General features: G+C 36.9%; 1 protein-coding gene across 1 annotated transcript; it reads right to left on the bottom strand.

Annotated features, from left to right (window-relative positions):
* Positions 1-13,558: 13,558 nt before the first annotated feature.
* Positions 13,559-14,401, bottom strand: LOC143586629 (uncharacterized). The gene is made up of 2 exons (XM_077068129.1): positions 13,904-14,401; positions 13,559-13,831 (listed from the first exon to the last, which is right to left on the bottom strand). Exons 1-2 carry the CDS (start codon positions 14,399-14,401, stop codon positions 13,559-13,561), a joined length of 771 nt encoding a protein of 256 aa, XP_076924244.1.
* Between the last annotated feature and the right edge of the window lie 3,011 nt (positions 14,402-17,412).

Here is a 17,412-nt window from a genome sequence, read left to right as displayed (position 1 = left end):
ATTAATTATTAACTTTCTTGCAATAAATAATATTAAAATCCAAATATACATATATAAATATTAAAAATGAATAATGTAAAACAACCCCCGTAATACGGGGGATAAAATCTAGTGTATTATATATATATATATATATATATATATATATATATATATATTAGTTTGGAAGTTGGGGCAAACTCACATTTCGCTACTGTTCTACCGCTAGCTATTTTTAAGTGTATGTTACAATCACGTAAAGCGTCCCTGACATGCCATCGATGTATACACGTTTTGTCACACGTGTACTCATTTGACCTCCATGCGTCCTTTTTTCTGAGTGCTTCTTCCATTCGTATCAATCAATTTCTCCATCTCAAAGCGGCGCTTGAGAGTCAATCCCTCGATTGTTGCTAACATCTATAAGCGGAGATTCGATACAAGATGTTTGCTAAACTTAATGAATCTGATCCATATATCTCTCGATTGCTACTGGCTTTCCTCTTCTTGGGATGATAATGAATCTGAAGGTTCAACCTACCCTATGAATCTTCATCTCCAGATTTTAGGGTTTCGTTGCCAAGGTAATCAATTTGTTATTTTATTAATATATTTCGTGTTATGTAAGCTTTCTCTTCAGTTGCTTGCTGCCATAATATCTACTTTCTAGAGATTGATGTTCAAATGTTTATTCCTTGAGTCTATTGAATACACATAATTATAGATTTATAAGTGAGGTTTTGGATTGCTCTTTGTGTGCAAGTTTATCCAAGTTTACAAAGATAAGTTCATGCTTTTTTGTGGCTTATAAAATTGAATTGTTTTCAGGAATCTTGCTCAAATACTTTAGGCTAGAATAGTCAGTAGTTCAGTTTTGTTTGGTTGTTGCATTTGGCCACCAATGATTTCAGTTGTCATTATTAACATGGATGGAAGGTGAGTTATATACATGTGTGTATGTGAATTAATTCTTAAACACACTAAAAATAATATATTTCATTATTACTTACCGAATGATCTATTCATTTACTATTGTTGTTTTATTTACATGAGATAAGTGATTATGATATTCTTAGTTTTTTGAAAGGATAAATATAAGAGTGTTCATAAACCTTTTTTATATTAGTTGTTCATCTTATTAATGCACATTATTGGATTTTTAGGATTAACCCAATAGCTTTCCTTTTTCTTTTTTTATGAAGTTGTTATATATGTATATTCGAGCCTACAACCAGCGGGGAGATGACACAATTAGAATATAATCATTTCGTTTGACATTAAATTAATTATTTATTTAATTGTGTAGAGCCGAGGGTGACTGGAGTAACTTATGCACCTTCACTGATTTATATGACTACAAAGACGAAATATCTTTATCTTGAAGGCTATGAGTATAAAGTCCATGGTCTAACACAAGATGATGCAATTTAAATAAAAGTAAACTTTAATTTGACATTTCAGATTCTTAACAGGCCAGATCGCATATAGTACGGTAACGTGTCAGCTTACAAGTTGTATTTTGTTGGTAACGGTTTAAATTGTAACCACATGTCATATTGCAGTCTGCAGATTGCATTTTCTTTGTAATGGATCAGATTCAGGCTGTTGATAGGTTTGAAGTGAAGCTACAACCCACTAGAGGTGGACAACAAAACCGGTTCCTGGAACCGGTTCGGTGGAACCGAACCGGTTCCTACCCGTTTTTCGTAGGAACCGGTTCGGTTCCGTTTCAACCCGACGATCCGGGACCGGTTTGACATTTTTGGAGGTGGACCGGGTAGGAACCGGAACCGAACCGGAACCGGTTCGACCGGAACCGGTTCGGAACCGGTTCTAGCCGTTGGAGTAGTTCTAGCCGTTGGGAAACGGTTTTATGGCCGTTTTTTAACCGTTGGGGTCAAAAATGGCCGTTTTTTTGGCTCCCCAAACATCCCACTACTAGTATAAATAGGTATTTGGTGTAATGGGTTCATCACAACACTCAAAACGCAAACCCGAACGCAAAAAAATACAAAAAAACGCTATTACAACGTTCTGAGTTCTCTAATATCTTGTTTTCTCTTCTTTTATATTCATATTTGTTGTTATGGCTGCCTCACAATCATCGGTTGGTCAAGGTTCCACCGCCGGACCAAGTTTCGTTCGTATTGTACCTCATAATCGTAATCAAGAGATTTGGTGCAATTGGGATTTGGTTGAATTGAGTGACCATTCATTGAAGGCTCGGTGGAAGTTTTGTGGGATTTATTTAAACCCACTTTCGAATTCAAATTTGAAGAAACACATCGAAAGACCGTATTGCAGGGCGTTGAAACAGAACGTCGAGTCGCAACAAACGCAAATGGATAGTGAAGGCGGAATATTTACATACCAAATTGATCGAGTTCAAGATCGTATGGCGAAGTTTGTGATTCAAGAAGCTTTGCCGTTTAGCCACTTCGACAACCCTCGCTTAACCGCCATGATTCGAGATACGCTTCAACCACAATACACTCACGTAAGTCGTCATACTCTTAAACGCCCAAGCTTCTACGGTAGCTTCGGAATCTGCTTTTTCTCTTAGTGGCAGGGTAATATCGGTGAGAAGAACAAGACTGAATTCGGAGTCGGTGGAGATGTGCATTTGCTTGAAGGATCACTTGGACTCAATCGATCGTGTTCAACACGTAACCACTCTGGAAGACGAAACACCACTTGATGTTCGAGTGCACGACGAACAAGAAGGCGTTTCTACAAATAATTCTGATGAATAAGTCGCCACTCAATAATTACGACGAACAAGAAGGCTTTTCTAGAAATAATATGTCACAACTTTATATTTATAAGTTTAATGTTTTGTTAGTTTGTTTTTGAATATTTTAAAACATGTAACCTTTTTTTTTTTGAACTTCTTAAAGTAAATAAAATGAATTTTATGTTAATTGTTTTTTTTATTTAACATGTTATACAAATACGAATCGTATAACACCGCTCTTGATTATAATTCAGCATTTGACTTGCGTAAGCCAAAAGACTATAATACATAGCAAACTCAACAAATGTAACACGATACAGATTTAAGTTCACCATTACACGATACACGATACAGACTAATCAATTCAAACTCGCTGACACTCATAGCATTAAGTTCAATATGTTGTTTACCATTGCTCTGTGGGTGAACAACAAAAGTAGCATGAGCCTCTTCAGAAATCAGAAGAACACAAATCATCACCTACACAAGCAGCGGAAACGAAAAACGAAAAAAAAAATAATATTTTACACTGTAACCGGTGTAAGAACCGGTTTAGGAACCGGTCAGAACCGGTTCCACCGGTTCCGGGTCCGAGGGTTGGGGAACCGGTTCGGTTCCCTAACCGGTTCGACCATGGAACCGGTTTAAACAGTGATGTTGACTAATGGAACCGGTTCTGAACCGGTTCCGGTTCCTTTGACCAACCCGATTTGATCACCTATACAACCCACCCATTTTTAGCAAATCCATCTCTCCTGGCGATTAAGATAATCACTATTATATGAACTTCGTTTTTTCCAAGTTTGTATATTATTTTGTTTGAATGGAGGAAAGAGTTCATATTATCACATTCTTGAACTGAGAAAAGAATAATTTAAATTAAAATATCATAGTTTTATTTCCTAATACTGTACCTGCTCTGATTTTAGGTTGCAAATTCGCGTAATCAACCTATGTATAATTGGTTGGTGTTGGATACAAACTTTGATTTTACAAGAAGAGAATAGTTTGAAGCAGAGGGGAGTAACACTAAGGTATGCATCTTCATACATGGGTTAAAGAGGGTTTAGGCATTCTCTTATTTACTCACAATAAACAAATCATACGAAAGGACAAACAAAATTGCAAGAAGGGTTGCATTGACAAACTTTCTCAAGCAAGAATCAAGATTTGGGTATCGTATAAATGTTTCCAAGAATTCTAAATGAATAGCCTGAATGGTATTGAGAACTTCCAAAAACAATCTAAATTCAATGTAATGGAATGTCTTCTATTTGTACTTAAAAGTCAAAAGATGAGATATAATTAGGTGAATATTTTGTGATTGCAGATACAATTTGTAAACTGACTATAAACTTGATGATGATAGCTATAGTTAAATTTTGGTGTTCTTGCTTTTACCGTACTGAAATAAATTTCTTGGATACCGCTGCATCGTGCGGGTAATCACACTAGTTAGTGATTAAATAAACGTGTTATCAGATTTTACTTTAGTGTATGTATTATTGCATACTCTCTAGTATATGCATTAAAATAAATTAATGAGAAATTGGATTTTAATAATCTCAATCAAATGCTATTAGCTGATAATAATTCCAATTGAGTTTATTTCCACTGATGGTCTCAAATTTAAAAATATTGGTTCTCAATAGTCCACCGTTAAAAAAAACTTAACGACGTTAAGTTTTTTCCGAATCTCAAACTGAATTTTTAGGGCTTTTGATTGGATTGAGGAAACGAGTCGATTGATGTAAACGTTAGCTCGAAATGATGTTCCAAACGGCTTGATTAGTGCTACAAACATGGTGTTTGAACTTCAAATTAACAAAAATGAAATTAACAAAAATGAAGGAGAAAATTCTGAAAATGATCCAAAATAGGAGAGAGAAATCCAAAATGATCCTTGAAAATTTCACATTCCAAAAATAGGCCCCTCAAATCAATCAAATCCGATGCATTGGGAAGAAATCCGATGCATTTCGCTAACCACTAAGAAAATACCAAGTGTCCCACTACCTACCTACCCAATTGATTTTCCACTCAAACAGATCGATCTAGATAGTCTTACGATGAAAACCATCTCCCTAGCTTCCTTTCCCCTTGTTTTCATCTCCAACGTGATTTTTAGAAAGAAATCAATTTTCGTGTTTTTTTGAAATACATCCGAGGAGATGTATTTCAAATGCGTTTCATCTCCGCAGATGAGTTTAGTAAGAACATCCCACCAGGTCCGATTATTTATGGTTTTTATCTTCTATTTCAATTCATCTTTTGTAAGGCCCTGATCCCGGAAACCCTACATTAGCGTTGAATTTACTCATAAACACAGTTCTAAAATCAGAGTTAATTAAAACTTTCGCGAAATAATTAAAAACTTCATGCATTACATTACAAAACATCGAATCTTGTCTTAACATGCAAATTATCCATTCATAGATATAACATAAAACAGTCATGACGCTTCTTCATAGATACCCGTCTCTTTAGCTCATGCCATGTGTCCCTCCTCAAGCCAGCTGCCTCAACCCATTTGCCTGCGTGCATACTAAAAGTCAGCTACGCTGAGTGAGTTCTAGTTAAGCAGGTACATACATTTCATTCTCATTCTTTACATTCTTACTTCCATACATTCTTACTTTTACTTACCTTCATTATTTTATACATATATAACCTTCCTACGTTTTTAAAGGGCCTTTCGCTCTATAACCTTCGCATATATTATTAGGGTATGCAACCCTTCATTCTTCGCCTATATTATTAGGGTAGGCAACCCTTCATTCTTCGCCTATATTATTAGGGTAGGCAACCCTTTATTCTTCGGCTCTACATATCATACATACCTTTCATACACTACACATATCGTACATACCTTTCTTTCATTAGCTATACCTGTTCTCATATACCTCTTCACACATACGTTTTAACTCTTTCTACACTAATTAGGTATATTTATAAACATTCATACGGCATACACTTACCACTTGAGGTAAGTGTATTAACTAATCACATTGAGTATGCACACAGCCCCAAAACATAACACAGAAATGGGGCTAGAAACTCACCTGGAGTCGGTTTCTCTCACCGTTAATGGTAACGCCCTTCTTTAGTTGTGTACGGATAACTGTACAATACATTACACGTGTCAATTATCTATTACCACTACTTCCTATATTTAAGTTTACGAACCCTCAACTAACGGGGGTCCAGGGGCAGCGCCCCTGGTAGCGGGGTCTAGGGGCGGCAGCCCCTAGTAGGGTCCAAGGGGCAGAGCCCCTGGCTGGGGTTGAGCTGGGAAAAATTTTATTTTCAATAACAGTCCTTTAACAAAATGCATCAGAAAATGAATTTTATAAAATTTCGCATGGAAGAATTTCGCTTCACATGCATGGAATTTCGCTTCGCATGACTTTTTCGCTTCGCATGCTTTTTCGCTTCGCACGAAACTGTTTCGCTTCGCATGACTGTGCGATGCGAAATTACCTTTTTCGCTTCGCATGGTCATGCGATGCGAAATAGCCTTTTTCGCTTTGCAGGGCTTATGCGATGCGAAATTCTTCTTTTTCTTCGTTTTTACCATTTAATGGCCATTTTACTTCGTGACTCTTCCTTAGGACCCGATTTGACCCTTTTTAAGGGTTTTGGGTTGTACAAACTTTGTATACTTGCGTTTTATAAGGCCCGAACATCACATTTTTACCATATAACATTCTCGTGGGGTTATAACTTATCAAGTTCATGTTTTTCTTCCATCATATACCCCGATCTATCCTTCTATCGGTTTGCATGTCGAATCCGACCTAAAACTTAACCTTTAAAACCAAAACTCACCTTTTGTTGGTCTCGGGTTCGGATCTGGATAGATCCGTGGAGCTTGGTGGTGTTTCTTGTTGTTTTATGGTGTTTACACCCAAGATTCTTCCTTCCTTTTGCTTGGATCCGAATCCGATTGCTAGAGAGAAAGTGTGTGTTTTCTAGTGTGTGTGTTGTGTAAAGAAATGGTGAAAGGATGGGGAATGACCTTATATAGGGAGCCATGGGCCCCACCATCCACCTCCATTCCAATCTTATTCAAATACAAACACGCACACAACCAAACTAACGACACACCGATAAAAATAAAACTTTCCGTTATTTATTAATTCTCAAAATACGGATGTTACATCTTTGGTTAGGTCAAGGTTTGATAATCTTTTTCTGGTTGTTTTGATTTCAAGTACAAGAATGAATTTTAACAGAGGTGATTCGATTGAAGTCGTTGATATGGGTTGTGGGTTCTTGGGGTTCATTTTACGACGGAACCATAATCTCCCGTGTTGTGAAGGAGTACATCGTTGTTTTCTGTAACCTCCTTGAAGCCGATAATTCTGGGTTCTTAAGAGAGTTTGTGAAGGCCGATAAAATAAAGCCAAAACCTGCTGATGTTTTTGTTACCGGATTTGATCTCGGCGAGAAAGTTGACTTTTTTGCAAACGATGGCTGGTGGGTTGGTCGCATTGCAAGCAAAACTGGAGAAACCGAGTATCTAGTTCATTTTGACAGCACCAATCAAGACATCATTTACCCGTTTGCTAAGATTCGCCTTCATCAGGACTGGATGCTACTAATGAGGTTTGGGTGTATACTCGTAGTTGAACAATGTTGGAAGTAGTTAAAGTTTGTGTAGTTTTTGTTGTAATGAAGTATGTGTTGTTTTGGTTTCTATGGTTGAAGACCCTGTTTATGGTTGTAATCAAGTTTTTATACTAAGTTTTCAACTTAGTGTTATAGTAAATCTATGATTATGTTTATTTTTTGTAACGTAGTTAGTGTTTATGTATTAAGTGCTAACAAGATTATCCAAACAAAACACAAAATCGCTGCATTAAACTAAAATTTTACATGAAACCAAATGAAAATTACAATGTTAATGTTTTCCATTAGTTGATTTCCATGTAATCGACACTCTTCTGGTCTTCTTCCTTAGCCTTGTTTGAATTCACTTCTGTTTACTTTCCAACCTGATTTTCATTGATCTTCAAGCCTCTAAATGCTTCCTCCCAAGCTGCATCAATGTCAAAATCGTCACTATCCCATATGGCAAAGGGATCATCTGTGGTCTCTGTGTCTTTTACTGGGGGCAAATCATTCTTTTTCGTCGGCGTGCATTTCATCGAAAACGTGTATGAAGGTTTCAATGTCGTCAAACTTACGAAGATCAGGGAGACGTGTTTCCAGATCATTGAAGTTCGGTTTTGCCATATCTTAGTAGTTAAGTGGGTTAATGGAAAAAGGATGTATTTATTTATAATTTGTTGGACAATTTAGGCTTCTGTTTTGGCTGGCCCGATAATTTTAGGGCCGAATTTGTATACCCCATTAAAAGGATGGCCCAATAATCTCTGGTCCGTTTTAAAGTGGCCCAAAAAAATGTTTCCGTTTTTTTAATTCCAAAATAATCGGCGCCGATTTATTTTTCGATAACACCATTGATTTTGAATCCCGCCTTTTAACACCTCGGGACCACCCCCACAGTTCCCTTCTTCCCAGCCATTACCTATATTCTTCACCAACTCCTCCATTCCATCTTAATCCTTTCGTTTTCCATTTTGGGACAACGAGGTCATTTTCATATCATATAGTCGACAACAAGACAAAGCGTATCCACAATGAATCTTGAGCTGGTGGCTTCCAAGGTTGATGATGTTGGTAAAGACATTCAACCGTTCCATCAAGGTGAAAACAATGAGGACAAAGCCGTGGGCCAGCAACATAAGGAGGTAATGTGAACCCTAATTTTTGGTTGAACATCTAAAACCCTAATATGTTTTTAAATAAAATTTATAAATTTTATTATTAAACCCTAACAACCAACTATGGTAATATAGAAGAAGGCCCCTATGACAAGAGTAGTTTGGAGTGATTTAAAGTTGATTGATAGTGTACTTGAGAGTTCTATCACCCATTCGGATCTTTGGAAGGCACAATGTTTTAGTCATTGGACTAATGTCAAGGCCAATAAGGCTGATGACCCTCTAATGCATGCAATTTTACAACGGGAATCGCCTATCACATATGACCCTGAGTACGATGGTATTTATTATGATATGGTTGGTTTGAATCAGGTTCGTTTTGGTCTGAAAGAGTTTGCATGCATCACCGGTTTTACATTTGGTGAAAATGCTATACGTTGGTGTAATAGTCCTGAACAATTTTTTAAAAGAATTGGTTTTCAAGGAAGGAAGATTCAGGTTGGCATCTTGAGGAGCATATTAACTAGTAAATAGAGACGGAACCAGTTGATGCTGTTCGTTGCTGTTTCCTTTTAATGCTGTATTCCGTATTTTTTGGCATAGAAAGGGACAAGTATATTGACGATGAGTATGTGGACCTGGTTGAGAGGTTGGAAGATTGGAATTCATATCATTGGGGTGTTCCAATTTGGGGCAGGTTACATAAAAGTTTAGAAAATTGTTTGGCCAAGAGAAATACTTCGAAAACAGCCTGAGCAGCATCGTACTCCGCAGTCGGTTTTCTATGGGCATTTAAGGTTAGTCTGTTTTTACTACAATATGTTATAGTCAAGTTACTAGTTTTAAGTTGTTTTCTTGTCCTTTGATTCGTAGATGTGGATCTTTGAAGTTTTGCCATACATCTTAGTTTGTGATTGTTAGTACACACCAACAATTCCTTGATGCCCCGGGTGGACCCAAGAGCATGGATTTCAGTGTGGCACCGTTTCAAAAATTCTTGCCAATTCAAAAAAGGTTCGAATATTTGATGCAAAGCATTTTTTTTATAGATAACAAGGTGCAAAACACTTGCTTAAAGTTAAATCATGAATTTAATGCAAAGCATTTTTTTTATAATTTTAAGGTCCCATATATGCCAAAGTGGATGACGTTTACTGAAGCCGAGATAAATCATTTCAAAGGGTCGTTTGAGTACGTAGATAACAAGGTGCAAAACAAAATTATTATTCCTCGGCTTAAGCAAGTGACCAATGAAAGTGTACATGATGATCATAACATAGTTGGGTTCCAAACCAAGCCATGCATCAAGTCATCCCACAACTCATCAGACCACCATTCCAACAACCCATCAGACAACCAATCCCACCATCGATTTGGGTTGTTTGGGAATGAACTATGGGTCAGTATAACAACAATTTGTTTTAGCATAACAAAACCGTCGGTCAAGTTAACCAAACAGTCGGTCAGGTTAACCAATCCGCCGGTCAACCTAACCAATCCGTCGGTCAGGTTAATCCATCCTTCGGTCAAGGTAATCAATCTCTTTATTCCGAAAACCATACCTTGTTTCCTAGTGGCGATTATACTACGAACCAAACCGGCTGGCCGGATATTGATGTCCTAGGTTACGAAAACGATATGATTGTTCATAATATCCCCATTGAAGGCTTGCATTCCAACCCGCAAGAGAACCAGAAGAGTAAAGATTTCGTAAGAAGCTTGCTTGAGGTACCTCAGATGAATGTGTTTGGCGATCAGCTAGACACGCTTATTAAAAGGTAGCAAAATCATGAGAAACAAACTCAAGCAAATCACCAACAATATGAGGTATCGTCGTTAGATAATTTATTCGCTAATCCTATGTAATGCTGTGTTGTGTTTACGCTAATGACTATTTTCCCAAACGCAGAAGTTGTTCATCACATCTGCCAAGAATCAACTGGATATTATCACTGCTCTGAATGTAAGTAGTTTTGATGTTTTTGTTTAATTAATTGAAACACCTAATCTTAGTTTACATATTTATTGTCGTAGAATATAAAATCGAAAACCAAAAGGGAATGTGATTCTCATGCTGAGGAAAATGAAAAACTGGCGAATGATGAGGTATTTTCTAACTAGTAACCAAGATATAACTTTCATTTATTTCTAACAAATATAAACAACAACTTTTGTTTTATTGTAGTCTGGTTCAAAATTCGAGGTTGATGAGTTGGATGTTCGGTGTTGTAGCCCTATTGTTGCTGATTCTGCTCTTCAAGTAACCCCAATGGTAAGCGGCGTACACTAATAGTGTGAAATAAATTTTAGTCCTGCAGCGATTATTTAATCCCCCATTGTGTTGGCAGCCTATAGTTAAAGAAAAAACAAAAAGAATACGCAAGTTGTCTAGTGCGTTACTATCACCATACGAACCGATTAGATGTGCTTTAAAGAAAAGGGCCAGAGTAAAATGAGTTTTCAGAAGATCTCATCAATGAATATGCCAACAAAAAAGATTTTTTCATTTACACATCCATTGACTCGGGCATGTCCCTGAACTTTGAATTCTGGGGGAGGCTGATTAGGGCCCAACATGGTGGTTTGTTGGATACAATGGTAAGTCGTGATGGGCAATTTCGGTTCTAGATCGCGTTCGGTTGGAAACTAAGATCATCCCTAATGGTAACTAGATATTAAGAACACTCACATCATATAATTTTTAATTTATTATAATACAAGTTGATTTTTATTATTGAACAACATTTGAAGTTGTGGGTTAACATGTTGTTACTTGAAAGAGCGCCGGGATCGAATTGGACAATCTTGTCACCTGCATGGTTAATTGCGTTAAGAGAATACCATTCCATGCAATCGAAATATGAGGATGGACAATGCCTCCATTTCCAACTGTAGAAGGTTTTGAGAAAGTAATTAATCTTTATACTTTGTGTTATATTTTATATGATGTGTTATAACATGGTTTTTGCATTTGCCACTCGTTGACAAATTTTTATTTTTATCATGACAGTTTTACATTCCTATCAACATCCTACATAAACATTGGTTACTTGTTTGTGTTGATATGAGTGCTTGGTCGTTGACTATATATGTTAGGTAAAGATCGTTGTCGTCTTTAGAGTAGCTACTAATTTAGTTTACTAACACAGGTTGAATTACGTTTTGGGTAAACAGTCTCCCCAGATACGTTGAGAACGAAAGAGATGAGTGCTGCCGCTTTCTGGACGCAAATTTCCCAACTTGGATTGCAAGTCATGGATACAGGACGGGGAAAACATATTGGGAACCGCCTTTTAAGAGGATCTATCCAGCGAAAGTACCTCTTCAAGCTCTGCCTTTAGGTGTTTGTGGTGTGTGGGTGTACTTGTTTCTTGATCGTTTAACAAGAGGTGAGGACGTATATCAAACGGATGAGCATAATCCTATGGTTATAGCTAAGGCGGCAATGGAATTTCGGTGGAAGTTTGCCCACATGCTGTTTGAAAACAAGGTAAAGTAGTTTGAACAGCCGAAAATGCCAGAATTTGATAATGTTGACGAATCTACGAAGCGGAAATTGGGAGAAGATTAGAATTAACGTGAGCTTTAATGGATGTTCTATGTTACTTGTGTTATGCAGTATTTCTGAACAATCATGGGTGAAGCAGATGTTTATATCCGCTGTTTTCGTTTAACAATGGCATAGTTCCTTTGTACTAACCGGTTATTCCGTATATGAAATGGGTAACACGTGCTGTGTTTAGGTGTAAACTGCCATCTATTTTGTTGTTTAAATCGTGTTAGATTTGTATTGTTTGGATACTTGCACTCCAACCCACATGTATGGGCATGCATATGGGTGTTACCAACATGATATACACAACCATACATGCAAACCAATGGCATGCATGCACACCACCTAGGAAGACGAGGAAATATTTCCATGCATGCAAACCAAACCCTTAAACAAAGATAACCAAGCATCCATAATATAATTACAACCGTTTATCAACCATAATACAACCTGATACACCTTTCAAAATACAACCCCAAACAAGTCAACACATAACCATTTGAACAACCCAAAAACACAAACACCAACTCCGTGATCATGTTAACCATAACTTGGCTCAAAAAGCGTTCAAATCAACAGTCATGGCTTGAGATTGTGTTGCAGCGGCTGCTTGAAAACTGGTAGCAACGTTACTTGTCCTTGTCTTCTTCCTTGATTGGGACAGTTGAGATTCTAGTGGTTGTTTACACTTACCAGTTTTGTGACCGATTGCATGACATCGGGTACAAAAACTCGGAGCCGTTACCTCACCACGAGACGGGATGCGTTTATTTTCTCGGGTCGACTGGCTTGTCTTTTCTCCATATGCGGGGGTAGTAAAGGTACATGATTTTTCGGCACCACCCATTCAGATTCATTTGATACCGGATTTATGGGTTCCAAATAGGTAGATACAACAAACTCTTTTGTATAGTAATCCATTGCTAGGTGACTACATTCTCGCTGCTTCTTGAATCTGTAAACTGAGATAACATGCCCGCATGGCAACCCTGACACTTGCCATTTGCGACAGTCACATGTTCGATTCAACAAATCAACAACGCATCGTCTGCCACCGTCGTCCACGTTGTAATGATATTCGTCTATGCCCGTAACCTTCCACGCCTGAGATTTTGCCATTTTCCGTGTTCTACTTTGAGCCCATTTTGAGAGTGAATGAGTCCATTTTTTTGTTATTAGAATAGTCGTTAAATTAATAACGCACGATTGTTAACATAAAAACAAACTTTACCTACGTCTTGTCGCCTTTCAAAGAACCATCTTCTTTGTAGTTCCACAAAGTAATCTATTAGTTTTGTAACATGATATTTTCTTTCTTGTAAAGACAAAGCGTTTACAGATTCCGCACTATTTGAATTCATTATATTAAACCGACGAACGAGACAATAGTATCTAGCCCAATTTCCAAAACCGATCTTCGTAAGGGTATCCTTGACAGACGGCTGTTTTGAACATAGTAAGTTAAAACTTCGCTTAAAATCGGATCTCCCGTAAGCTTTACATGTTGCCCAATATATTCGTTGTTGAGTTTTGCCCTGTAACCGTAGGTTGACCATCAAATGTCTACAACAAAAACCTTGACACGCAAGGGGAAATGCCTGCATTATGCCTAACTAAATTGGTTTTGGGATGGTCACCTACACATTCTCTAAGTTTACTTAAAAACCACGCCCATGATTCACCACTATCACTCTTACCTACACTGAATGCAATTGCAAATATTTTATGGTTGCCGTCCATACCGACAGCCGGAAACATTGTCCCTTTGAAGCTCCCTTTCAAGTGTGCCCCGTCAATAATAATCATAGGCCGCAAACACCTAACAAAACTTCTAATCTGAAATGAAAAGAAAACAATGAGTCTGTTAATATAACATAATTTTGAAAATTATACTAATAAATCACTTACAGCGGCACCTATGGCAACAAATGACATCTCAAAAAGGTTTGAGCCATCTCTGAGGATAGGAGTGCGCGTTCCTGGATTGGCTATTTCTAAATTGTGACAATAAATTGGAAGTCTTCCAAATGATTCGTCGGAGGTACAAACAAGCAAAGTCTCAGCGTAAACTTTTTTTGCCCAAGCTTGTTTGTATGAAAAATGAGCCATGAATCTTTCATTTAATATATTCACAATATCTTTCCCTTTAATGTTACGTGAGTTGTCCTTAACCAAGTCGTTAATGCAATGTGAAACTACCTTTCTATTAGCATTGCGATGATGAGGATGAAACGAAGTCTTGGAGCATGTATGGACATCATTAAAAGACGTTACATAAAATGCATCAGAATCTTTGACGTTACGTGACCGCAAACTCCATTGACAATCTTCTGATCTACAACGTACTTTTAGTCGTTGTTTATTAGATTGGGAAGTGATGAACTCAAAGCCCTCGGCTAGTGCCATCGTTCCTAACTCAAGTTGTAACTCTTCATTGTTCACAAACAACACTTGCCTAAAATTAGATGTGACGACAATGAACTCTCTTTGCGTTTTTCTTCTTTGTTAGACATGGAAGGACTATCTACTTCAACTAGGGGTAGCCCAACATTTAAATCAACAAGCTGTCTACTTTTGATCGATACACTGGGGCTAAAATCACCATAATCATAACTTGGTTTATTCAAATCCGATAGTAACTCTATCAGTGGGAAATTCAGATTAGGGATAGCTTCCTTTTCGGACATAGAACCCTCAACATTTTGTGTCGACATATGACTACCATATTCTCCAACCACATACAAGTACACAATTTCAGAATTGTTACTTTTGTGAATTCGTTTTAAAAAGAGAGATAGATCGTACTCGTCATCTATATCAACAAGATACACGTAAGACGACATCTTGTATGATAGTTGAGTATACATGACCTAACTTAAAACGACCTTCAATTAAGTCAATCAGGTTACTATAAGTAACGTCTGACGGTAGACTAAAACCACCCCGTTTACAACTTATTGGAATGTCCTCGAGGCTACCATTGACGTCTTGCCATTTACCACCATAACACACAGCAACGTTATCAAATTTCATTGGAACACCACACAACACATACATCGCTTAGGAGTAGTTTATGTTGATGGAAGACAATTGACTGTTAGTTACTAATTATTTAATTAGAGATAATCCAAATCATAGTAGATTGTGGTCCAACAAACTAGTTTTTACCTCAAATCCGTCGATGGCAACATAATTAAAGTAAATGACATCGAATCTGACAACAAAAGCATCGAAGGAACTAACTTGGGTCCCACAAACGGTCCCACAAACTACTTTATCACCAAAAATCTCGATGGAGATCAATTTGCATACTCAAACTATCTGAGTACGTTGGTAGCCCCAACTGGAAAGGACCTTCGCTTGTTTTTTACACTCAGGTCCATTGTATCTAGTTTAAAGAACCCTTATGTGCTCATTTCACAAGTTTCATGGAATTGTATGATTTTTACATATTATATCAAACTGTGGGATTCTCACCAGCTATGTTCATAGCTGACTTTATTTTATACATATGCTACAGGTATAGAGATACGAGGATGAATGTTAGAAGACACATAGCATGCTTATAGGATATTTAAAGAACGACTTATCGTTTCATTTATTTATTTGTTTAAACTTGTATTATTTGATAAACTTGTGTTACATGATGAGTTAAACGAAATAATGTTATTATAGTCACCTAATAGTGTCACGTGTGTTTGAGCAATCTGTATGTCACACTCAGGCGTTTCCGCTTTAGCCGGGGTGTTACACATATTAACACCATAAACAACTAATATCAACTAATTATAATAAAATTTTTTTACCAAACTTTAAAATTCAAACTGACCACATCTACGTTCCACAATGGAAGAAATCTCGGATCCTCGCTGTTAACAAGATTCAGATCAATAGAGTCTGGTGCTTCTGTAAAACATGGAGGAAGAACCGGCCACCGGAAAACCTCTGCCGGCAACGTAAAACTATTAAAAGCTTCCAATCGATTCAGCATGAGATACCTAACCCAACCATGCACATGCTGAAAAAAAAGGAAACACATACAAACACCTCATTCTAATTCAAACTAAATACAAACTACTTTATGATTAACAAATCAGATTCAGATTTAAGCTAGGCTTGAGATAGCCACCAGATTCACGACCTAGAAGATGACCCCAAAACTCCGGACCAAGTTTCATTCCGTTAAGTAAATTAGAAGAACAAAACAAGAGGTCTCCATGATTATAGAACTGGTCGATGTTAGGTGACCAAGAATCAGATTGTGGATTTTGCAATTGCCAAAATGTTTGGGCCGGGAAAATACTATTATCAGGAAAAACTTTAGCATGAGTTGATGAATCCATTTACGGAATTCGAATTTCGATTTTCAGGAAATTATCAGAAAAAGGGTTTTGAAAGATTTGGTTTGGTTTAAGGGTTTAAGACTTGGTTTATGTTTTAAGATACAAATCATATGCGAAGACGAAACTCACTTGAAATACATCTCCTCGGTTGTATTTCAAGAAAACACAAAAGTCATCTTAATTTGAAAACCTACTTTGGAGATGAAAACAGGGGGAAAGGAAGCTAGGGAGATGGTTTTCATCCTAAGACTATCTGGACCGATCAGTTTGAGGGGAAAATCAATTGGGTAGGTGGGTAGTGGGACACATGGCAGTTTTGTTAGTGGTTAGCGAAATTCGTTGGATTTCTTCCCAATGCATCGGATCCGATTGATTTGATGGGCTATTTTTGGAATGCGCAATTTTCAAGGATCATTTTGGGTTTCTCTCTCCTATTTTGGATCATTTTCAGAATTTTCCCAAAATTAAGCCAATTGGAGAATCGTTTAGAGATAAGTTTTACATCAATCGACTTGTATTATTCTTCCAATCAAAAGCCCTAAAAGTTCAGTTCAAAATTCGGAAAAAACTTCGCGTCATTAAGTTTTTTTAACGAGGGACACTGAGAGCCAATTTTTTTAAGTTTCGGACCACCCGCAAAAATAAACTCAGTTAGGATTATTATGGCCAATGACATTTTGTTGGGATTATTAAAATCCAATTTGCCTAAATTAATAATTAAATGTGTAATTTATAATGTGATTTTCTTCCTTCAAGCTTCTTTTAGCTTTTTTTTTAATCGTTTTGTTTTCCTTTTATTTATTTATTTTTATGATTTCAATCTATATGACTTTTAACAAGGAGACTATGCTTACTATATATTTTCTTTATGTGAATAGGATTAAATAAATGAAAAAAAAAGCTAATTTTGTAGCTAGTAATTAAAAAAAAAAACATTTAGCCCAATGATATTTTACCCATATAGTTTTTGCTAAAAAGAAACACTTTTTAATTCATCTTGTCTTTAGACTATATGGACACCAAAAAGCTTCAATCATGTGTTTTTACATTGCTTGTTTGCACAATTTGATCATC

The sequence above is a fragment of the Bidens hawaiensis genome, unplaced genomic scaffold (assembly GCF_021521415.1).
Source record: "Bidens hawaiensis isolate Kalapana, Puna unplaced genomic scaffold, B.hawaiensis_p1.1 tig00034732_1, whole genome shotgun sequence".
In the NCBI taxonomy this organism is placed as follows: Eukaryota; Viridiplantae; Streptophyta; class Magnoliopsida; order Asterales; family Asteraceae; genus Bidens; species Bidens hawaiensis.
This window is presented reverse-complemented; position numbering and strand designations above follow the sequence as displayed.